Source organism: Rana temporaria, chromosome 4, assembly GCF_905171775.1.
Source record: "Rana temporaria chromosome 4, aRanTem1.1, whole genome shotgun sequence".
Taxonomy (NCBI): domain Eukaryota; kingdom Metazoa; phylum Chordata; class Amphibia; order Anura; family Ranidae; genus Rana; species Rana temporaria.
Window position 1 is genome coordinate 218,184,642 of NC_053492.1, and position 25,618 is coordinate 218,210,259.

A 25,618-nucleotide genomic window follows, 5' to 3' on the forward strand; every position below is an offset into this window, starting at 1 on the left:
CCAATCCATAGGTTAAATTTTAAAGCAAGTTGACATTTTTTTAACCTATGGTTAAATAACCTATGGGGCCTACACACGATCGGTTTGGACCGATGAAAACGGTCCTTCAGACCGTTGTCCTCTGGTTAACCTATCGTGTGTACGAGGCCTTAGTCATCAGCATGGACTATTAGACTTTGCTATTACAGCCATAGCCCATTGTTTTATATCAAGGAGACACACCATTTGGAACGCCAGATCCCTCTCCACTATATTTTTCACGATAAATAATAACAAAACACAAGGAAGTAATTTATAAAAATCTTGAGCAGTTATTAACAAATGTTCTGTCTTCATTAGAAAATAATGTAATTTCGTATAGTTTTAAGAACAAAATATGTGAATTTTTATTCATTTCATTAATGAAATGTGCTCATTCAGAGAATGTTTACTTTCTTATGTGGCTTTTTGAAGTTATTATCACAATTGTGGGTTAAAAAATTCTTAATCGTCCAATTAGAACTGGATTTTGTAAGCCAATTACAAGTTCAGCAACTATGTGCTTAAGTGTAATTACAATTACAGAACAGGGTACTACTTGCACTAATATTTGTGGGAATGTGGAGACAAATATGAATTTATGTCACCGACTTGTTGAGACAAAAGACACCACGTAGGACAATTTTCTTTGAGAATTAAATTGCTAAGGTTACAACCAGAGCTAAATATTGACAGGCAAACAGCTGTACAACACCCACATTTTTATCAAATAATTATTTTATTGTGTAAATAGAACTAACTGCAATGCTTACACCTTCACAGGCACACATAAAACCAAAACAGTTTCCAGAGAGACTATTCGCATAATGAACTATTTTGGCTAAAACAAAACCACTGTCATTTTATTACAGAGGAAGGGAGAACACTTCCTCTGTTAATGTACGCTGTGGATGCAAGTGCAAGTAAAACCTATGAACTATACTGATTTAATTCCATTTGTCTTGTAAATATACTATTTTATTATATTTCTTCAGTAAGAAAAAAAATAAACTGTTGATCCTGCCAGAAAGCATGTGAACAGATAACTCCCTGTGCACTCTCAACAGATTATTCCCAGACAGGTCAGTGGATTACACTTTTCATCATGGGAAAGTATCACAAAGAAAAGTTTTAGTGCATTCCTACTCTGCAACAATGCTGCTCCTCCGTAGACACAGTACAGTGAGTGAGATTTTTCCTTGCCCTAAGACATGAAGTATGTGACCAGCAGGGTGACCATGTGAAAAAATAGGCCTGAAAAAAGAATATGTTTTATGCAGAATTAAGCAAATGTATCCATGCTCACCCATGCAGACCAATGCAGCCTGCCCGTGTCCACCAATGCAGCCTGTCCGTGTCCACCAATGCAGCCTGCCCGTGTCCACAAAAATGCAGCCTGCCCGTGTCCACAAAAATGCAGCCTGCCCGTGTCCACAAAAATGCAGCCTGACCAATGAACACCAATGCAGCCTGTCCGTGTCCACCAATGCTGCCTGACCAATGCACACCAATGCAGCCTGTCCGTGTCCACCAATGCAGCCTGCCCGTGTCCAACAATGTAGCCTGACGTGTCCACACCAATGCAGCCTGACCAATGAACACCAATGCAGCCTGTCCGTGTCCACCAATGCTGCCTGACCAATGTACACCAATGCAGCCTGCCCCTGTCCACCAATGCAGCCTGCCCGTGTCCACCAATGCAGTCTGCCCGTGTCCACCAATGCAGCCTGCCCGTCTCACCAATGCAGCCTGCCCGTCTCACCAATATAGCCTGACCAATCCACACCAATGCAGCCTGACCAATGCACACCAATGCAGCCTGCCAGTTTCCACCAATGCAGCCAGCATGTGTCCACCAATGCAGCCTGCCCATGTCCATCAGTGCAGATTGACCAATGCACACCATTGCAGCCTGCCCGTGTCCACCAATGCAGCCTGCCCGTCTCACCAATGCAGCCTGCCCGTCTCACCAATATAGCCTGACCAATCCATACCAATGCAGCCTGACCAATGCACACCAACGCAGCCTGCCCATGTCCACCAATGCAGCCTGACCAATGCACACCAATGCAGCCTGCCAGTTTCCACCAATGCAGCCAGCATGTGTCCACCAATGCAGCCTGCCCATGTCCATCAGTGCAGATTGACCAATGCACACCATTGCAGCCTGCCCGTGTCCACCAATGCAGCCTGCCTGTGTCTACCAATGCAGCCTGACCAATACACACCAATGCAGCCTGACCAATGCACACCAATGCAGCCTGCCCGTGTCCACCAATGCAGCCTGACCAATGCACACCAATGCAGCCTGCCCGTGTCCACCAATGCAGGCTGCATCAACTGTTGGCGAGTAAAGCCTCGTACACACTACAGGTTTTCTCTGCAAAAACCAGCAAGAAAACAGCTTCTTGCCGAGAAAACCGTTCGTGTGTACGAGGCTTTCAGGTTTCTCGTCTGGAAATCTGGCCAGAATCTCGACGAAAAAAAAGAGAACCTGCACTCTTTTTTCTCGTCGAGATTCTTGTCGGCCTGTTTCCCCACAAGAAACCCGAGAGTGTGTATACTTACCTGTCGCCGTGGAAACCTGCGCATGCTCGAAATGACTTTGACTCTTGCGCGGTAGCTTCCACGGCATAGGTAGGGTGAAGCAAGATGGCGGCGACGACATTGAATGTGACGAGCGCATGCTTGTTGTACGCAATGACGTCACCGCGTTCTTGCCGTTCAAGAGAACTGCGGTTCTTTTGAAAGGTCAGTTGTGTACACTCGGGCGGCAAGAGATTCTTGCCAAGAATCTCGTCAGGGAAAACGACTGTTTTTTCCTGACGAGATTCTTGCCCGTGTATACAGGGCCTAACTCTTGAGGCCTGGCTAGTAGCTCAGCACTTTAAATTTTGAGCCCTGAGTTACTGCATTAAATTATGTGCATTTACGTATGGCTGCAGTTAAGCTTTAAAGTAGAAAAAAATAATAATTACAATTGTACCAGTCTCCATCCTGTCCACATGCTCCCTAGCAAAATGGTTAAGAAGCATTTTTGAAGTGTAGCTGCAATAAAGAGTCACTGTATTATCAAATCTGTTCCTGTTGTTGTCACAAAGCCGAGAACAGAAGAGCCATAGTGCACTTTATGCAAAAATGTGCCAGTAATGTCAGGAAAAACTGCTATTAACCACTTGCTTACTGGGCACTTAAACCCCCCTCCTGCCCAGACCAATTTACAGCTTTTAGCAGTGATACATTTTCAATGACAATTGCGCAGTCATAAAACACTGTACCCAAATGACTTTTTTATCATTTTATTCACACAAATAGAACTTTATTTTGGTGGTATTTAATCACCACTGGGGTTTTTATTTTTTGCTAAACAAACAGAAGAAAAAGGAAATATTTGAAAAAATATATATTTTGTTATAAAATGTTGCAAACAAGTAATTTTTCTCCTTCATTGATATGCGCTGATGAGGCAGCACTGATAGGCTACACTGGTGGGCACTGATAGGCTGCACTGATAGGCACAGATAAGGCGGCACTGATAAGATGGCACTGATGGGTGGCACTGAAGGGCACTGATAGGAGATACTGATAGGTACCACTGATAGATGGCACTGATGGGCACTGATAGATGGCACTGATAGGCTACACTGGTGGACACTGATAGGCTGCACTGATGGGCACAGATAAGGTGGCACTGATAGGCACAGATAAGGCGGCACTGATGGCCACTGATAAGATGGCACTGATGGGTGGCACTGAAGGGCACTGATAGGGGATACTGATAAGTACCACTGATAGATGGCACTGATGGGCACTGATAGGTGACACTGATGGGCACTGGTAGCTGACAATGATTGGCAGCACTGTTGATGAGGCACTGATTGGTGACATTGATAAGTGGCACTGTGGGCACTGGTAGGTGGCACTAGTGGGCATTGGTAGGCGGCACTGGTAAGTGGCACTGACAGATGGCACAAGTGGGCACAGATGAGCTGGCGGTAGCTCTCCCTAATCGGGACCGATGTTCCTCCCTCAGCCGCCGGTGATTGGCTTTTTTTTTATAGTGTGAGGAGAAAAAATAGCCGATTACCGTCTCTGTTTACATCACATGATCAGCTGTCACTGGCTGACAGCTGATCACGTGGTAAGGGGTCGGGATCAAAGCAGTTAACTATAGTCAGCTGTTTATGTAAGGATATTGTGAAATGAAGTTGTGGGATTTCAGCTGATGATTTGTTTTCCTTCTGTAAAATCCCTCTGTCCCTATTTCCTCCATAACTATGCCTTGTTTAGGTATTAGGTATGTTTAGGTATTAAATAAAGAAAAAAAGATTGTTAAATAACAGTACTATTTAACTCTTGAAAATATTGTAATATAGATTTTGTAGAGATTGTTTTTATCTTTTCTTTAGATTTTATAGATTAGTATAAAGGTACAGTTGTAAGTAGTAATAAAAAAAAACTGTGATAAAAAAGTTTGTGTTTTCTGTTGTTTTTTGTTTTTTTATGCTGACTATAACAGGTTGTTTATAAATGCAAAGTAACGTTCAGTCAGTGAAAGGTGGCTGATATAAGAGCTTTGCGATGTTAAAGCTATTCACAAAGTTAAAAGTGATTTCTGATTGGCTGTTAAGAGTTCTTTAAATATCACAAAATGTTGTGATGTTCAGGATATAAAGCCTGGTGACCAGAGGGTAGAGGCTCTGATTGACCCACCATCTTTGTTTGCTCTCAGCTGCTAGTATAAAACAGAAGGTTGAGGTGCCATCAATCAATTACTTATGTCACTTTGTAGAATGTAGTTTGTGTTACTTTAAAAACACAGATTATTGTTTGCACGGGAACTAGATTATATAATCTTTCTGAGGTTTCAATATGAAAAGAAACAATTGAACATTTACTATTGCCAACATTTCTATTTTTCCACTATGCTGGTATGTAAAAACAAGTCACACCATTATCTGCAGGGTGGACTTTGTAACTAAACTTCGGACCTGCCCACATGAAGTCACATGAGAACAACAGCTATATAAAAACAATGAAAAAAATGTTTTACACGTACATAATAAAAAGAATATTCACTACAAAAAGCTACAATGTAAAATCTCCCAACAAAAATCACTCTACAAGATTAAAATACAATAAAAAATGTATCACAATTTTAGGCCATTGATAAAATGAACAAAAACATTGTTATGGGTCACAGGAATATTAGTGGGTACTCAATCTGAGGTCCCATGTTCCGAATTATTGAAGAGTTTATTTTCAAAGGGTTCAAATAACTGTCTCTAATCTGCTTCTATTTTTTTTTTTTGGCTAGAGGCCATTGTTCTTTTACAAATTGTGATATATTACCTCTGTTACATGGCTCATTACACTCTGTGGTTTGCCTAAAGTAAACCATAGTGCTAGAGTTTGCTAAAGTCCAACAGAAAGGGACAGCAGGGTTTGTATTACTAAGCATTACCAAGGATTAGCTATAGCACTTGAATGTATAGGTGGCCATTATGGATTGACATATTTGATGAGATTTACCAAAACTGATGCACACAGAATTTGGTGCAGCTGTGCATAGTAACCAATCAGCTTGATCAATTAAGCTCTGACAATAAAACCTAGAAGCTAACTGGTCACTATGCACAGCGGCACCAAATTCTGTGTGCACCAGTTTTAGCAAATCTTTTCCATATTGTCCATACATCTTGTAACTGCAACTGTAACTGGGTTCTAAGGAGATTTTATCAAAGTGTTAACAATATTATTTACAACACTCCATTGAAAGTTTGGTCTTTTTGGGAAGTGCACATTTGGGAATAAATGGAACAAATAAATATAACAGTGGACCCTAAGTTGTATATATTAGAAAATGTTGAGCCTCAGATAAAATGTATTTAGGGATAAATGTGGGACATGGAGCCGCCTCCCAGTAGTGTCTACCGCTTGTCAGTAGTGGGCTTAAGTAGTTTGATCAAAATGTTGTGGCTGCCTCAACTGCCCCGGAGTGTGGTTTAAGAGGTTGGAGGGGCTCTTTAGAAAACTGATTTGGAAGAAAGGGCAAGCTAGCGTCCGACACTGGAATTATTGGGAGGTGTGCAATACTAGATATAACTCACATGCAATAATAGCCTGCCCCCCACATACATCTTTGATGGAAGATTTAGAAGTAGATTCACAGGGGAAGGGTGGTTGGTGCCCTTCCGCAAGGTTAATGTTGAAGGTATGGAATACAACATGAACAATATTTGTGATTCTCAGAGTATACACCTATTTGGGATCATGTGAACTTGCCTAAGCTTGAGAAACTGGAGAGCTTTGGCAACTGGAAACAAAAGGGAGTGATAAGATTGTTGCAATTATATAGTGGAAGCACTGAAGACATTTCAGACGTTGTAAGAGGAATTTGGGCTCTCAAATAGAAAGTTCTATCAATACCTACAGCAAAGACATGCACTGACAACACAATTTAAAGAGGGGAAGTTAGAATGGAGTTAAACCCCATTTGTTGAAGGCACTGGTAGAGGCTGCTTCCCTAAAGGGGATGATATCAAATTATATAAAAATATACACCTAAAAATATTGGAAAATTATTCTCAGTTGTCTAGTAGAGTAAAATAGGAAAAAGACGTGGGGAAACTAATGGATGCTCAATGGACTGGTATAGTAACTTCAATAGATATATTGTTCCTCTCAGCAGCTCAAAGGTTCACGCAGTTCTATATTATTCACAGAGCATATTACACACCTAAAATATTGTTTAGGTTTGGGAGGCGTCCGGATGCAGCTTGCCCCAGATGCGGTGCAGCAAATGGGGATTTGATTCATATGCTCTGGAGGTGTCGGAAACTATATAAATACTGGAAAGGTGTGGTGGATAAAATAAACTCAGTATTCGGAATAAGTTTACGATTAGACCCAGTGTTGTGTTGTGTATATTAGGATACTTAGAGCAGAGTGCAGCACTTGGGTGCAACTACATAGCAGTATTGCAATGTTTATACCAAGCTAGAAAGGCGATAACATGGAAGTGGATTAATGTTAAACCACCATTGGTAACGGAGTGGCTGGGAAGGGTTAATAATATAATAATTAGGGAAAAACTGGCTTATTTGAGAAGGAGGGGGGTAGATATGAAAAGTATAGATTGAAACCTGGGGACCAGTAACTAGGACTGTATACATTTAGAAAGTCTGTTCTGTAAATCCCTCCTTCATAGCCACATGTTGCTTCATTGAAGAAGGCACCTCAATCACCCCCTTACATCCTTATATACAGTGGGCCAGATTCACAACGAGCGGGCGCAACGTAACTTTTGTGATTTAAGTTACACCGCCGCAAATTACACAAGTTAGTGCCCAAACCACAAAGCACTTACCTGGAAATTTGTGGCGGTGTATCCTAAATCAGTCCGGCGCAAGGCGGGCCAATTCAAATGGGGCGAGTCCCATTTAAATTAGGCGCGCTCCCGCGCCAGACGTACTGCGCATGCTGTCGACGCTATTTTCCCGACGTGCTTTGCGCAAAGTTACGTTGCGCCGAGTTTTGTGAATCGCGACGGGTAAAAAAGAGATGCGGCGGAAAAAAAAATGTAAAAAAAAATTTGACAGCGACGCGGGAAAGACGGGTACACTTTTACATGGTGTACTAACTTTACACTTTGTAAAAGGTACCCTATCTTTGCGACGGCAAACTAACACTTACGGCTACTTAACGAAGGGAAAAAGCTTAGTGGATCTCCGTAAGTGCTAATTTGCATACCCGACGCTGGATTATGACGAGAAATGCCCCCAGCAGCGGCCGCGGTACTGCATCCTAAGATCCGACAGTGTAAGTCCATTACACCTGTCGGATCTTAGGACTAGCTATGCGTAACTGATTCTATGAATCAGCCGCATAGTTAGAAACAGAGATACGACGGCGTATCAGTAGATACGCCGTCGTATCTCTTTTGTGAACCTGGCCCAGTATGTTTACCAACATATACATTGTCTTGTTAAACACAGCAAAAGTAAAATAGAAAAATAGGCAGAGCTTTCTTGCCGAGTAAACCATGCGTGTGTACGAGGCTTTCAGCTTTCTCGTCAAAAAATCTGCCCAAAATCTCGACGAGAAAAACCTGCTCTCTATTTTCTCGTCGTGATTCTTGGCAGTGTTTTCCGAGAAACCCGGGTGTGTGTATACTTACCTGTCACCGTGGAAACCCGCGCATGTTCGAAATGACTTGGACGCATGCGCGGTAGATACCTAGGCATAGGTAGGGTGCAGCAAGATGGCGGCTATGGCATCGAATGTGACAAGCACATGCTAGTCGTGTGCGATGACGTCACTACGTTCTTGCCATTCAAAAGAATGGCGGTTCTTTTGAATGGAGTGTCTGTACACTCGGGCGGCAAGAGATTATTGCCAAGAATCTCTTCAGAAAAAACAATGTTTTTTTCCTGACGAGATTCTGGCCCGTGTGTACAGGGCTTTAGACAACATCAGAGGTGACACCAGAAGCAACAGAATCACTGCTAGCTTTTGTGATGTCTTTGCAACCAGACATGTTTATTCATAGGTGTACTATGCCCTGAAGTAAACATTAGGTACTTGAATGGTGATATACCACACATTTTACCACTATATGATTTTTTTCAGGTTGACCATGAAATTAAACCCATCCAAAACTATTTTTTAGTTTTGAATAGAGTTGGGAAGGTTTATAACATCAGTAACCTCTGAACCTCTTCAGGTTTTTGTGCTGCCCGTGTGCCCGTAATACTAATCTTCCCAACAAAGTTGTAGAGAGTAAAAACAGAGAAGTTCTCACCCTTCTCAACTCTGTTTTGCTGTTTTATGTTATGATAGAAAAAGACAAAACTTTCTCCAGTACGGGCAGGAGGGAATTTAGGCAGGGGCGATAATACTACCAAGCACTCTATTTCTGCACACATCGCTGTCTTTTTGGTAAAGAGGCTTACCTGCAAAAATGGAGAACAACACTAAAATGCTGCTCCAGTCACAAGAAATCATCTGCTGAAACCATGGCATATGTACATTTCCAGAAATTATAATCTCATTCCTAATGTTTTAGTAATATGTTTAAAAGTAGCATATTAACTAATGAAAACAAAAACTTCTTTAGTAAAAAAAAAATCTGATGCACATATACCTGTATATTTCCACACAGTTATGTCTCCTGTTTTTGTATTGTGCTTTTCCTTAAAGTGGATGTAAACCCAATTCATGAAATTTGAGCTGGGCACATAAATCTGAGGTGTTTTGTTATCTCTTTTTAAAGTCCCGTAGCTTTCTCCTGCTCCGTTCTTCTGTTATCAGCCTGATATTTACTAACAAGTTCTCCATCACATATGATAAAAGCAGCCAGAGTTTTGTGTTGGGGAGGATGCTATAAATAGATTAGCAGAGCCCTGAACTATTCAACAATCATATCTGAAAGTCTCTACCTATGAGGAGAGGGGGTGTGTGCCTTTCCTCCAATCAGCTGTCTTGGCTGTATGCCTAGGCTTCATTGCATTGCTAACCAGAAAAAAAATCTCCTAACACATCTGAACTTTCTGAACAGCATTTAAAGCTGAAGACAGAAGATATACATGGTAAACCTATGTAGGGGGATTTGTGTATCATCCGAGGCTGTTCACTTCACTGGGTATATGTGAGTGTTTTTATATACTTTAATGAAAAAAGCCTAATATATAGTTTAGAACCACTTTACCTACCACAGGGTTTATATTTCTGTGCAGTTAGATATATTGCAGAAGCACAAAAACAAACCCCCAGCCTGTTGTTCAGAGAAAAAGAAAGCAGCAGAATACGCATGAGGTTATCACTCTGTTCAATCTGCTCTCTCCTTTTCTTCACATACAACACATGTGCACTTGAGCAGAACTTGAGTGGTTCCTAGTTCTAGCTCCCTTTCTTTCTGTCTGATTCCTGCTGTTCAGGGATTACTGAAGGCTCATATCAAAACAAACTCAGGTACTTCTACTAGTGGCATTATAAATAGGTGTAATGCTTTGTATTGGTATTTAATTGAATTGATTGGCATTGCTATATTTATCTGCAGTTCATGTTAAAACAATTTAACTGCCACTCATTTTCAAATTCACAGAATAAAAGGAAGTGTTTTTGTCTTTGTACCTTCAAAAGGAAATAGAATAAAACATTTAAAACTTCCCTATTTAGTATGATGTAGTTGGTGCACTAAAGGATCAATGGGTGAGGGATATCAAATTTGACACCATGTATGTGGAAAAATATGTCAGGGCCAAGTGGTAAGTTAATAGTGTGGTTCTGTAGTGGGCTGTGGGTAAAAAGCCTCTGGACGAGTGGAAAATCTCTAAAGTCTGACTGTTAGTCATTTTAATCTGTATGCTTTAAGGATCTATATTTTCAGAAAACAGGGAGCCTTCCTGCTGATATAAACCCCTACTATCAGCCCTGAAAATGCAGGTAAATGCATTAGTGAAAGGCATGCAATACAGAGGTTTAGACACACAATAATACTAAGTGCTGTTTTCACTTTAAGGACAAGGGACTTCATTGCTCCATATTTTCCTCTTGTTAACATTTCCTATCCTGTCCTTATTTAAACTTACAGAGCTCAGCTTCACCGTTAAAGCTTTTCCAAGGGGATAAAAAAAAAACTGTAAGATTAACGGGTTGTGGTAACATGAGAAATATGTCTATATAGAAAACAGAAAAACCATAACAAAGCATTGAGAAGTTATTTGGAAATTGAAAATGTCAGATCATGGAAATACCTGTGTACAGAATGTGAGAGTGTCAACAAAGGCGATACAAAATACATCAAAAGAAAATCCCAACCCTAACAACTGATAATCTATGTGTCGTACAAGAGGTGAGCATATGGTGGCACATACAGGAAAATAGGACCTAAAGGTCAGTATTTTCTTACTGAAAAAAATTCAGACTGTTCAGTAGCGACAAAACTAACCACAAGAAAAGCAATCAGATTGTATAGTCTTCTTAGTTTAGCTTGAATATGATACCTGTGCATACAGAATCCAATCATCAAAATTGCATGAGTGTATATGAAAAGTAACTGGATTCACAAAAAAAATTCAAGCAGTCTACGACATGTGTGTTGAGATTGTACTACAATGTGAAAAATTATAAACGCAACACTTTTGTGTTTACCCCTATTTATCATGAGCTGAACTTAAAGATCTACTACTTTTTCTATGTACACCAAAGGCCTATTTCTCTCAATTATTGCTCAGGTGTGAACAGGGCCTTATATGTTGAGAATGGAGCTGGATGCCAGGACAATGTAACACCAGCGTGCATGCGTTACATCATTAGCGGTTGACCAATGGCTGAGTAGGACACATATTTTCAGTTATAAGTACCAACACCATTCTGAATTGCCTAAAGGACTATTATTGTATCTGATGCTTGTACATATGCCCTACCTCAAGGCTAAGTGTTGCCACACTGAACGTTCATGAAAAGTCATGCTGTAGCCCATCCTTTCTCAACTTTTTCGACCCAGAGGAACCCTTAAATAGTTTTCGGACAGCAGAGAACCCCTGCTAATACTAAATCATCAGCTAATTACATGATGTCAGAATAGCCCCCCACCCATACAGTGATAGTGCCATGCTGCTGGCTCTACTACTTTGTGTTGTTCCTGGGGCTATGCAGGTACTTTCAGATGGGAGAACAATCGGTCACAGCTCAGTAGATCCCTAGCAGCCTCTGGAGGAACCCTAGGTCGAGAGTGACTGTTTGTTAGGACCTGGGCTTGGACCTGGGACTTCTGGTGTGTCTGGTGGTGACTCTGCTTGCTGAGCCACCTGGAATGCTGGACAGCTCCTTGGACAGTTCCTTGGATAGTTCCTTGAATGATCTTGTCTTGAATCTTGTTTGCCTTGAATCTGGAACCCTTTGCTCCTCCCATGAACTTCCTGATTTAAGCCATGTCCCTGCACTTCCTGGTTGCCAGAATATTGTGCCTTCACCAGCCAATATCTTGCTCCTGTCTCTCTTGCTGCCGACCACATCTTTGCTACCATTCGCTACCGACATTTGGCTCATCCCCCGACTACGCTTCTGCCGAATCCCAACATGCAACTATTTGTTACAGAATTTTGGCTTGTTCCCCGACTACGCTTCTGCTTGATCCCTACCTGTTATATCTGCTTCCGGACCCCAGCTTGCTCACCTCCTGATGGAGCATTCCTGAGGATCGCGACCTGGCACTAACACGCAGCAAAGCCCATCTCCACCATCAGGAGCTCTGGTGAATACCGATTAGTGCTTAGACCCCTCACCTCAGGTAAACCTGTGTCATCAGCCAGGGTAACCTGAGTGAATATCTGCTCTGCTGCTATAGCTTCTGGCCTCTGAGCCTGACTCCAGACTGTGACACTGTTGTAGCCTGACAGCCCAACAATAAATAAACATATAGGGATGTTTCCATGATTTTTCCAAGTCAATCTCCCTTGTTTTTGTCTAAAAAGCAGGTAAGATTTACAGTAGCTACACAGCCACATTTTAGGTGATGACTGATAGCAAGTTGCTTGGAGTATGGAGTTACCCACAAACATTTTTAGTTCTTATTGGTTTACATCCAACCAAACTTAAACCCTATATAATTTGGGCGAACACAATAAAAGATTATATATACCCTATTTAACAATACATTTATGCACTGGTTGAACATGGCTGACGACTCTCGGGTTAAGCACACAGATCTGCCTACGTGTGTGAGCCCATTTACTGGCCTGTACTTGGTCTGTTACATGTTTTTGATAGGCTATCTTACAGGTATTTGGTTATGAAGAGTTTATTTACACTAAAGGAGAGCCCACGGGGTGGTGGGACACCAAGTGATAATGTACATATATGAAGGTCAAGAAATATATTTTTCTCTTGACAATGAATAACCTTCACATAGCTGATCACTACTCTGCAAATAATACTTACTATGACATCTTGCTGTGAAACACTGCTATAAATATTTGCAATCCCCCAGCTTTGAAACTAATCCAGGAGTCATGCTGATTCATCACTAAAATACCAGAAGCCTTATTTTTACTATACTTCTCCTGCTAAGTCTGAACCGCAAATGCACTGTGATCTCATACACATCCATGTACTTTGGACACGATGCCTCATTTTGAGAAGCTAAGCTGAGATCAGTAAAACTATCATTAAATACTTCTGGGAAATAAGCACAACAGCCTAATTATTAGACAGATTTGTAGAATTAGCAGCACAATCGTGTTCATGCTTAGCGACATGCTAAAACTACATCTTAGAAATGTAGACTATATTAAATATTTCTATTAATTAAATGCTTCTAACATTCTATAGATGTAAAACCATGACAAGCACAAGGTTCTTACTCAAACATTATTATCTTACCACTAGCTAATAGGTATTATGCACTTATTTCATCAACATTTCCACAAATTACAGAGGTTCCTACACAAGAACCTCTGGGGGTCTAGCCTACGCAATAAATCAGATAATCTCAGATTTCAAATCTATCAAGAAACATAATTTACTAGAAAAAAAAAACACAAAAAGTAAAAGAAATTCAATAATTTTAACCACTAGCCGACCGCCCACCGCCATTATACGTCGGCAAGTTGGCTCGGCTGGGCGAGAGCACGTAGTATGACGTCCTCTCTCCCAGCCGCCACTAGGGGCGCGCGCGCGGCGCCGGAGGCGCGCGCTCCCTGCTCGCCCCCGACTCCCGTGCATGTGCCCGGCGGGCGCAATCGCCGCCGGGCACACGCGATCGCTCGTTACAGAGCGGGGACCGGGAGCTGTGTGTGTAAACACACAGCTCCCGGTCCTGTCAGCGGGGGAAATGCTGATCTTCGGTTCATACAATGTATGAACCGAGGATCAGTGTTTCCCCTAGTGAGGCCACCCCCCCCCACAGTAAGAACACACCCAGGCATACTTAACCCCTTCCCCGCCCCCTAGTGTTAACCCCTTCACTGCCAGTGGCATTTTTATAGTAATCCAATGCATTTTTATAGCACTGATAGCTATAAAAATGCCAATGGTCCCAAAAATGTGTCAAAAGTGTCCGAAGTGTCCGCCATAATGTCGCAATACCGAAAAAAAAATCGATGATCGCCGCCATTACTAGTAAAAAAAATATAATAAAAATGACATAAAAATACCCCCTATTTTGTAAACGCTATAACTTTTGCGCAAACCAATCAATAAACGCTTATTGCGATTTTTTTTAACGAAAAATATGTAGAAGAAAACGTATCGGCCTAAACTGAGGAAAAAAATGTTTTTTTATATATTTTTGGGGGATATTTATTATAGCAAAATGTAAAAAATATTAATTTTTTTCAAAATTGTCTCTCTATTTTTGTTTATAGCGCAAAAACTAAAAACCGCAGAGGTGATCAAATACCACCAAAAGAAAGCTCTATTTGTGGGAAAAAAAGGACGCCAATTTTGTTTGGGAGCCACGTCGCACGACCGCGCAATTGTCTGTTAAAGCGACGCAGTCCCGAATCGCAAAAAGTACTCTGGTCTTTGGGCAGCAATATGGTCCGGGGGTTAAGTGGTTAATGAATACTATTAAGCCTGGTACACACAACAGGCTGAAAAAAAAAACAGAGGAGCTTGCTGTACTAACTATGCAATCTATTGTGTTCAAACAGTTGGACTGCCATTGGCTGGTAGTTCTAAACAGATGCGGATTGGCTGCTGGTTTTCAGCATGCCTGTTCAACAGAAGCCAGACGTTCTGTTGGACAGGCTGCTGTACACACAAGCCAAATGTCGGCCTATATTCAGCTCGTGTCTACCAGGGTTTAGTCAAAATACTGTTGTGCAGAAACTAGAGCTAGAACTAGATTTAATTAGTCTGATCACATCAAGCTGCCAAAAGCTGATTTCTTATTGACTGCTGAGGGTGACATGGCTCTAATAATTTCTTGCATTGGATGTCAGATATTTAAAATAAAGTACCACATCCCCTATATACAATAGTTAACCCCAAGAAAAAATCTAAGGATTTTTAGGTACAAATAATACAAATGTAAACAAATTATCTAGACCAGTGGTTCTCAACCTGGCGGTCGGGACCCCCTCGGGGGTCAAATGATGATTTGCCAGGGGTCCCCACATCCTGGGCTGTTACTGAAGCCCACACCGCTGTCCCAGCCTTTTTGACTGATCAGAACTCTCCCCAGCACTGCCACTCATCCCAATTTCCCGCCAGCACTGCCACTCATCCCACCCCCCCCCACCAAGGAGCAAGAGAAGTAATAAAAATATAGAATACATGGAATATAGAGGAAAAGAGCGGGATGAAAGAAAGAAAAAAGGAGAAAAAGAACAAGAAAGATGGCTGGAGAGGGATGGGGAAAAAAAAAAGAAGTTTGAATAAAGAGAGATAAAAGAGAAAGAAAGGAGAACAAAGAGAAAGAGTTGTACATCCTAAAATGTACCATAGGGGTTTTAATACTGTACGAGTGGAAGGGACCCAGGGAGCGCTAAATGTCCGTGGGTTAGGGGTGCAAATTACTTGTTTTGCTTTGGGTGCTGACAACCCATGCTACAAAAATAATTTTACTGTTAGGGGTCCCCACAACTTGGAAAATGTTATCAAGGGGTCACGGCACTAGAGGTTGAGAACCATTGATCTAGATTGTTTACAAATAAAGGTATTTATTGGTGTCCATTACCCACTTGCTGACCGCTTCCCACACTTATACATCGGCAGAATGGCTCCTGTGGGCAACGTAACGTAGCTGTATGTTGCTTTGAAAAGCCTGCCGTGCCCACCCCAAGCTCCGTGACCATGCCCGCGGGACCCGTGGACTTGATGCCTGCCGGTGTCCTGCGATCGTGTCATGGAGCTGCAGAACAGGGGGATGACTGTGTAAACAAGGCATTTCCCTGTTCTGCCTAGTGACAGGACACTAATCTACTGCTCCCTGTTATCGGGAGCAGTGATAAATGTTGTGTCACTGGTAGCCCATCCCCTCACAGTTAGAATCACTCCCTAGGACACACTTAAACCCTTCATCACCCCCTAGTGGTTAACCCCTTCCCTTCCAGTGTTATTTACACAGTAATCAGTGCACTTTTATAGTACTGTTACCCTACAAAATGCCATTTACTATAAGTGTGACACATACATGACATCATGTATAACCAGCTTTCACTGCCTTACCGTAAAAATGGACAGCTGTTGATTGATGACATCAGTTTCCATTCCAACAGGACCTTGCGATTCTTCATGCTCTTTTGCTTTACTGAGCTCATCAGCAAATTCTTTTAATGTATTGTAAAAGTCTTTCATTCTGGTAACAGTACCATCAATGTTTTCTTCTCTGAATTTTGCTCGATCCTGTAATTTGCTGCATTGTTTTCTCAAGGCTTCTAGGTCCCTTTTAATTCCAACAAGATCAGGAGATGTTTCAGAGGTCAACATCATCTTGCAGGTCTTGTTAGCATTGTCATTAGTTGTTATAAGATCTCCTAAGTTCTGCATGAATCTGCTAATGTCCTTTTTCTGAGCCTGTAGCGTATTCATATCCCTTGCAATTGGCATCATACTGTCAAGCTCATCATCCAACTCTGTAAACTGAGAAAACATCTCTCTGATACTATTTTGGAAATGTCCGATTCCTTGTAACTTGGTTTCCAAGAAGGAACATTTTTCTTCTATTTGTTGGCTGATAGTGTTGTGTTTTTGCTGAAGGGATTCAGCTTGAAGAAGAAGATCAGACACACCTTCTGCATCTGAGGCATCTACCACAATCTCTTGAGCCAATTTTACAGAGTGCTGTATTTGTGGCTGCAGACTTTGAAGGGCTTTTTGTTGGGTTTGCATTATTGTTAAATGCTTGTTACTACATGCTTGGGTCCCGAGAGATTCATGTACTTCTATATGTTCCTGAGCCACAGACAGTTGCTTTTCAGCTTCTCTAACAGATTCTTGGAAGTCTTTAAGACGCAGTGCCATGTTCTCAAGTGAGTCTCTTTTATTATGTAAACCATCAATAAGTGATTCCACCTTGTCATTCAACACGGCACTCTCTTCTGTAATTAGGTCTTTATCTGTCTCACAGGAGTTTAATAAACTATCTGCTGCACTGTTTAACATCTCCACTATTCCACGCTGTTTATCAACACTCTTTTGTAGAGCTTTTACTTCTCCAATTGAATTTTCTATCACTGTTGGGTCTGTGGAAAGTTTAACTAAAAATATTTTATTTTGATACTCTTCAATCCAAGGCTCTATGTTATCCACCATGTCTCTGTATTTCACTGCTTTTTGTTGGCACTCTATCAAATTGTTCTCCCGTTCCGATACTTTCTTATTAATGTCTTCCCAGCTAGATTTAAGCATAGAGAGCTGAGACTGAAGTTTTGCCTTCTCTTTCCCTTCAGTTTTTTGTAAAAGGTTCTCACCCTCTGTTATAATCTTTTCATAGGCACCATGCTGGGCATTCAATGTACTGTGTGCTTGTTTTGTTTCTGTGATTAATGACTCCAAAACCTCAAGCTTGGCTGAGATAGGTGCTGCTTCATTTTGCATTTTTTTCTGATTCTCCATCCAAGCCAGGAAATCTTCAGACAACTGATGGAATTTTTGAGAGCTAGCAAATGCAGATTGTAGCTGCTCAACTTGAAAACCTATGGGTTTAATGCATACAGTTAATGGAGACGAAAGTAAAAATAACCACACATACACTATATACATGAAAATAGGTGATGCATCTGTGCATCTTTTAAATGTATTTCTTAGGTGTTCAGTGTCTTTTTATGCATTAAAATTACCAAAGAAAGGTGTCCTAGGTGCAGGTGTATGGCATTGTGGCCTGCACAGTTACTTAATTTGACAGCCCACATTTAAAATGCACTGGTAAATATCAACTCTAACTACAATGCTGTCAATATATAGCTATGGATACATTTTATTTATTGAACCATGAAGTAAAATGTTAGGGAAGAAGCTATGGAAGTAGGTTTATGGAAGAAGCAATGAAAGTAGGTATACCAATATACAACATATATTGTTTTTTATGCAGAAGTGAGCCTGATTTTGCGCTTTCGTAAATAAACCCCATTGTGTACTTAAAAGTGGGGTATGCCTGTACATTTACAGTGGATATAAAAAGTCTACACACCACTATGAGAAAAAGATAAATAATTTGAGAACATTGTCACAGTTTAATGTGACCTATAAACTGTACAATTCAATTGAAAAACAAACTGAAATGTTTTAGTAGGGGGGAAGTAAAAAAATAAAAATAATGTGGTTGCATAAGTTGGCACACCCTCTTATAACTGGGGACGTAGCTATGTTCAGAATTAGGCATTCACATTCAAATTCATCTTAAATAGGAGTCAGTACACGCTTGCCATCATTTAAAGTGCCTCTGATTAATCCCAAATAAAGTTCAGCTAGTAGGTCTTTGCTGACATTTTCTTAGTCGCACAGAGAGCTTCCAAAGCATCAGAGGGATCTCATTGTTAAAAGGTATCAGTCAGGAAATGGTACAAAAGAATTTCCAAGGTATTAGATATACCATGGAACTCATAAAGACAGTCATCATCAAGTGGAGAAAATATGGCTTAATAGTGACATTTCCATGAACTGGACGTCCCTCCAAAATTAATGAAAAGATTAAAAAAAAATCTGGCCAGGGAGGCTGCCAAGAGGCCTACAGCAGCATTGAAGAAGCTGCAGCAATATCTGGCAAGTACTGGCTGCGTTGTACATGTGACAACAATATCCTGTATTCTTAATATGTCTGGGCTATGGCAAGACGGAGGCCTTTTTTTACCAAGAAAAACATTCAAGCCCAGCTAAATTTTGCAAAAACACATCTGAAGTCTCCCAAAAGCATTTGGGAAAATGTGTTCTTGTCTGAGGTTGAACTTTTTGGCCATAATTCCAAAAGATTTGTTTGGCACAAAAACAACCATGCACATCACCAAAAGAACACCATACCAACTGTGAAGCATGGTGGTGGCAGGTTAATGCTTTGGGGCTGTTTTTTCTTCAGCTGGAACAGGGGCCTTAGTCAAGGTGGAGGGAATTATGAACAGTTCCAAATACCAGTCAATATTGGCACAAAACCTTCAGTCTTCTGCTAGAAGGCTGAACATGAAGAGGAACTTCATCTTTCAGAATGACAATGACCCAAAGCATACATCCAAATCAAACAAAGGAATGGCTTCACCAGAAGAAGATAACAAATTTGGAATAGCCCAGCCAGAGCCCAGACCTGAATCCAATTGAAAATATGTGGGATGATCTAAAGAGGGCTGTGCACATGAGATGCCCTCACAATCTGACAGATTTTAAGTGTTTTTGCAAAGAAGAGAGGGCAAATATTGCCAAGTCAAGATGTGCCATACTGATAGACCAATACCCAAAAAGACTGAGTGCTGTAATAAAATCAAAAGGTGCTTCAACAAAGTATTAGTTTAAGGGTGTGCACACTTATGCAACCATATTATTTTATTTTTTTATTTTTACTTCTCTCCACCTTAAAGATGTTGTTGTTCAACTGAGTTGTACAGTTTATAGGTCACATTAAATGTGGAAAAAAGTAATGAAATTATTTATCTTTGTCTAATTCATGATTCATCACAGCACATGCTGATACCTGGGTCCCGGCCAGCTGCCAGCACCCGGTGATCGACTCTGTGCTTCCCAGAACACAGCTCTATAGCCTCGTACACATGGCCATTTTTTCCGCCTGGAAAACTGCCATGAGAGCTTTTGGCCGGGAAAACCAGCCGTGTGTATGCTCCATCGCAGTTTTCCCGACAGGAAAACTGCCGAAAAAAAAAAAGAACTAGCTCTCTTTTTTCCCGCCTGGATTCCCGGCGGTTTTTAACCCGGCAGTTTTCCTGTGGGAAATACTGCAATGCAGCATACACACGGCTGGGATTCCCAACCAAAGCTCTCTTGGCAGTTTTCCTGTCGGGAAACCCGGTCGTGTGTAGGGGGAAAGCAGGTTCTCGGTTTTCCCCTGGGGTTTCCCGGCGGTAAAAAGTCAGCCGGGAAACCTGTACGTGTGTACGAGGCTTGTGAGTGTAAACAGCACAGAGCTGTGTTCAGTGATGATGATCTAGTTGTTTTTTCATTCTCTGCTTAGCAACTAAATCCCCAGTAAAAGCAGCACCAGGCACATACATAAACACTTGTTAGGTACATATTCAACCCCTTGATTACCCCATATTTTAAACCCTTCCTGCCCAATATCATTAGTACAGTGACATGTTTTTATGAGATACAGGCGTACCCCACTTTTAAGTACACAATAGGGTTTATTTACTAAAGCTGGGAAGTGCAAAATTAGGCTCACTTCTGCATAAAAACCAATGAGCTTCCAGGTTTTATTACAAAAGCTTAATTAACAAGCTGGGGTTAGAAGCTTTCTATGCAGAAGTGAGCCAGATTTTGCGCTTTCCAGCTTTAGTAAATAAACCCCATTGTATACTTAAAAGTGAGGTAAGCCTGTACTAGTTCTTTAGATGACTGAGACACAATAGCAAGGGGGGGGGGTTGAATAATAGCAGGGTAACTAAGGAAATGTGTGATGATCTAACTGTATTTCTAAATCATGCACTGTGTAATACTTGCATTCTTAAATCTAGCTGAGTGGTGATGTCTGAAATATGAGCCTGCTCCTGATTTTATCAGATTCTTTCTGTTCATGGCAATTAAGCTGTGGAATGTTTTATTATGAACCAAGATACTTTAGCGATTGTGTGTGTTTTTTGGAACTATTTCTGGTGTTTTTAAAAATTACCATACAACAGGGACCTGAAAGGTAATCTTTTCTTCCAAACTAATGGAATGTGTTCACTTTATTGACTCATCAGCACTATTTGTGTTAGTATTTAAGGCATTCTTTTTAGAGATCTATTTAATCACTGAAGTCACATCAGCATGCTGGCATTTAAAAAATCTGTGTAAAGATTATTTTTTGGCCTGAAACCAACCTGCTTTTTCTTTTAAGTCCATGAACGGCTTAACAACCGTGTCCATTTGCCTTTTCAGTTCTGTCTTCAAGTACTCCTCGGTCACCAGATGTGACAGGTCATCACAAAGGGCTTTGGCAAGGTCAATGTTGGCCATCTCTATGTTTATTTCTTCCTGTACCTGCTTTGCATTGTCCATCTTCTGTTTTACAGCATCAGGGTGAGAGCTTACTGTCATATTGCTACTCAGTTTGTTATTCAAGGCACTTAGTTTCTCAGAAAGGCCATTCAGAAGGCTTTGGTAGTGAGTGCTCTTCACAATAGCTTGGTCAATTCTGTCACATCTGTCATTCAATTGTCCGCTCAAGCTCTCCCATTTACACGCCACAGATGCCAACTGCTCTTTTACAGCCTCATCACAAGGAGGAAGATCCCCTGGTCGGCTTAGGATTTTCTGCCCCGTGCTGTTAAGTTGCTCATACTGCTGTTTTCGTGCATCAAACTCTTTCAGGAGAATCTATCACAAAAAACAACAAAAGAACAGTATAATTAATGTAATTCACAAGTGCAGCAGGTCGGCCTAAATAAACATAAAGGGGTTGATTTACTAAAATTGGAGAGTGTAAAATGTGGGCAGCTCTGCATAGAAACCAATCAGCTTCCAGGTTTTATTGTAAAAAAATTATTGTATTGTTATTAAGTTAGAAGCTGATTGGCTACCATGAACAGCTGGACCATATTTTGCACTCTCCGGTTTTAGTAAATCAACCCCAAAAGACTTTCAAATGAAACACATTTTTTTAACAGGGTACCATGAGCAGCAATGATTATAAGTGAAAAGCAATAGGCAGCAACCCACATCAATAGAGCTGTCATTGTTTTACTGTTTTTACATTTTAAAAAAAGCATACACTGTACAACCAACAATATGCATGCTGCACAACAAAGCTTAATTCCGAGCCACCAGACAGCTTGATAAAAGCAACTGGGGGGAGGCAGCAACTCTTCTCGATTTATATGGATGGTATTCACAAATACATGTGGGTTTACAATATTATAAATGTGAATCCATGTTTAGACACATGGCAAAGAGGTGCTATAAAGTTTATGGTTGGTATCTTTACTGGTGAGCTGAATTACTGAAGGAGTGCAGAATAGTCGATTTGCAAAGTGAATGTCCTCTTGGCATAGTAAACAAGGTGAAGCATCCCCATGAATAATCTCTGGTGGGTGGAGTGAAACATGTTGGGGGTGTGGCCTGGCAGGCGTCCAGTTGAGACTGCCATTCACTATTATACAACAAGTCTTTACTTGATGTGCGGCTCCCGGGGGAACCTAGTCACTCTCTACCAAGGCAATGCTATGCTAACTCTGAAAACCTAATTAAGAGCAAAGTTAGCTTAAAAAAAATGCAGGATTTATTCACTAAGCTACTTGAACATTCACTTTGCTAAGTAAACAGTCTCTACTCCTTTAGTAAATCAATCTCAAAAAGTTTACTCTTATGCCTGGTACACACTGGAGTTTTTTTTTTTTTTCGTTCAACACAAGCAATGTTACTACAGCAATCTCCCGGCTGACCTATAGTATCCTGACAGGAGGACTGCCCCCCTACCACCAGAACACAGTGATAAATGGCTGCCAACACTGATTGGATGCTGTTTTTTCAGCATGCCCATTCAATAAAAGGCAGCCGTTAGATCAGCTTCTGTCGGACAGGCTGCTGTACACACGGGCCAAATGTCGGCCAGTTTCTGTTGAACTGGCCTATACCTGCAGATATTCAGTCCATATGTACCAGCCTTAAGGCACAATGATAGCTAATCCCAAATGCATGTTTACATCCATTTCTATAATTAAAATCCATTAAGCCATTGTACTTGTGGCCAGCATGGATGAACCAGTGAAAAGAATACGTGTTGAATGTCTAGTGTTTGTACTAGGTCACAAGTGGCATGCAATTGCAGAAGATGAACTCATGTGAAACACATTTATTAATTTATAGACATACATCTGGGGGGTATATGAATGCACATAACATTGTCATGCTGCATATGAAACACATTTCTATAGCATGACAGCCAAGACAGAAAAAAGCTAAATTAAAAAATGGTGTGATCACAGGGGTGACTTGAGAGTCACAGAACAATATAGACTATGTGTAGCGAGATCATACGAAAGCTGTTATGGAGACATGATTCACTATTGAATCATCCCACAGGATATACAGGAGAGTATTTAGTTTAATGGAATAATGTGATTATGGCCAAAGTGTCAAGCAACAGACAAAATCATTACTCATTCATTTTAGCGGCATGTGTAGTTTAGTATCATATTGTGCTGTTCAATGTTGTCACGCACATTGGAAATGTTTTCTCTTATATAGTAATACCAATTTTACTGTCTGCCAATATAAGGTAAAAGTGACAAATCAAATGTCAAAAAGTACACATAGTAGTGGGCACAGAAAATGTTAAACTTTAAGTGGACACACACAAATATGTGCAATAGTTGATAGCCTAGTTTAATATGTAGCAGCAGGACACATGTCCTGCCGCTAATATGTCTTTCAGTGCTAGGGTTTTGAACATAATTTTGCATACTTATATGTATGTTTCCTCCCCATACAAAATATTTACTAAAGTTAGGTGTTTTACAATATGCTTTCCAAAATTAGCAATACATATATCTTTATAAATATATCTACAGACCAAACATTGTATAATACTGTATTTTCAACCAAATATATCTTCTGAGACATGGTACTAAGAAAAATAAATAATAAAGCTACACCTCTTACCTCTTATTTTTAAAATGCTAGTCGACTGGCTTTCATATGATTTGGCTTTAATACTTTATGAATCACTGGCCAGAAATATGCAGATCAGGAGCATTGGCTTTACTTGGACTTCACATTCTGCATGTTTTTTTCCCCAGTGATTCGGGAAGTAATGATTTTAGAAGCAGCCAGGTGTTTCGTCAGATATGGCGACCCGTCAGAAAGTGTAACAGAAGTGACGTTTCGTCACCGCCCTCTTGCTACACCCCGCACTTCCCCGTAGTAAGGATACACTGAGAACACTGACAAGGGGGTAAGCAGACATCTTGTTACACCCACCAGAGTTTTGCATCTTACATGTTTTTTTCAACAGTTAACCTGCGGCAAGTGTGCTAATCTTACAGGTTTGACAATCTGTCAGAAGTTTGCTGCTTTTAAATTGAACATGTAAACATTCACACAGCGTTTTAAGTACTGTATTTCACTACATAAACTCAGTTTACTGTTAAAAAACATGTAGAATGCAAAACTCAACAAGATGCTTGCTTACCCCCTTCTTAGTGTATCCTTACTATGGAGGAGTGTGAGTGTGGCAAGATGGCGGTGACAAAATGTCACTTCCGTTACACTTTCTGACGGGTCGCCTAATCTGATGAAACCCAGGCAAGAAACATCTTCAAAGGAGGTAACAAATGGCAGCTCCCTCTTTCTCTAATTACAGTTTTCATTTAAAGGGAACCTCTTAGGACATAACATATAGTATTTATTTCTTTCAGGTACAGTAAAACCTTGGTTTGAAAGTAACTTTGTTTGAGAGTGTTTTGCAACACGAGCAAAATGTTTTCATAAATTTTGCCTTGATATACAAGCGATGCCTTGATATAAGAGTAGTGTCATGTCACAGCTGAGTGCAAAAAAAAGAGAGGAGCCTCTAAGTGTAGCAATATGGTTACATTTAATGAAGGTACAACATTTAGAAACTTATTGCTACACTTAGAAGTGACTCTCTTCTCTTTTATACCCTGTAAAAAAAATGCTTTGATATACAAGTGTTTTGGATTACAAGCATGTTTCTGGAACTAATAATGCTCGCAAACCAAGGTTTTACTGTACTTATATAGCACCGTCAATTTAAGCAGTGCATCTACATTCACATCAGTCCCTGCCCTCAAGGATCTTACAATCTAAGGTCCCTAATTCACACTAGGGCCAATTTAGACATTTAACCTACCAGCATGTCTTTGGAGGGTGAGAGGAAACCCATGCAGGCACAGGGAGAACATGCAAACTTCAGGAAGGTAGTGTCATGGTTGGGATTCAAATCAGCGACCCGTTTGCTGCTAGACGAAAGTGCTAGCCACTACACCACTGTGCTGCCCGTATAGTAGCTGTCATTGGGGAATTTTGTAGCCTGCTTAGCCTGGTCATACATCATACAATGTTCTTGTTCAATTTTCCCTTAGCTTTACAAAAACCTAAACAAGCTTTACAAAAATCATATAATTTGAGGTCAAACCTAAGGCCCTTGTATGACCAGCATTAGTGAATAGCTGATATAGATCACCTGTTTTGCATTTTCTTATTGCAGGTCAGTGATTAATCAAGTAGCGAATGAGCTATTAGAACAGAAATTGTTTTACTAAAGGCAAATGGGCTGCTTACTTTGCAAGGGAATTTAGCTTAGTAAATGAGGTGAAGCTCTGCTGACTTTCACCCAAATGTGTACAAGCAAAACATTTTTTTTCCTTGCACCTGATTGGATATCCTTTGTAAAGTGCATTTTCAAAAAGCTCAACAAGCTAAGGGAAAATCCCATTGAAAGCGAACAGCCTGAAGCCTTAGGAAAATCAACCCCTATAACTTCAAAAAG

The 25,618-nt window shown here is 40.7% G+C and overlaps 1 protein-coding gene across 20 annotated transcripts in view; it reads right to left on the reverse strand.

Annotated features, from left to right (window-relative positions):
* DST (dystonin) overlaps positions 1–25,618 on the reverse strand; it is a 690,084-nt gene that overhangs the window by 154,072 nt on the left and 510,394 nt on the right. For all 20 annotated transcript variants that reach the window (XM_040349874.1, XM_040349879.1, XM_040349866.1 and 17 more), the window contains 2 exons: positions 20,991–21,486; positions 16,195–17,663 (listed from right to left, as the gene is read on the reverse strand). In XM_040349874.1, coding sequence (XP_040205808.1) covers positions 16,195–17,663; positions 20,991–21,486 — 1,965 coding nt within the window. The remainder of the gene's footprint in view (positions 1–16,194; positions 17,664–20,990; positions 21,487–25,618) is intronic.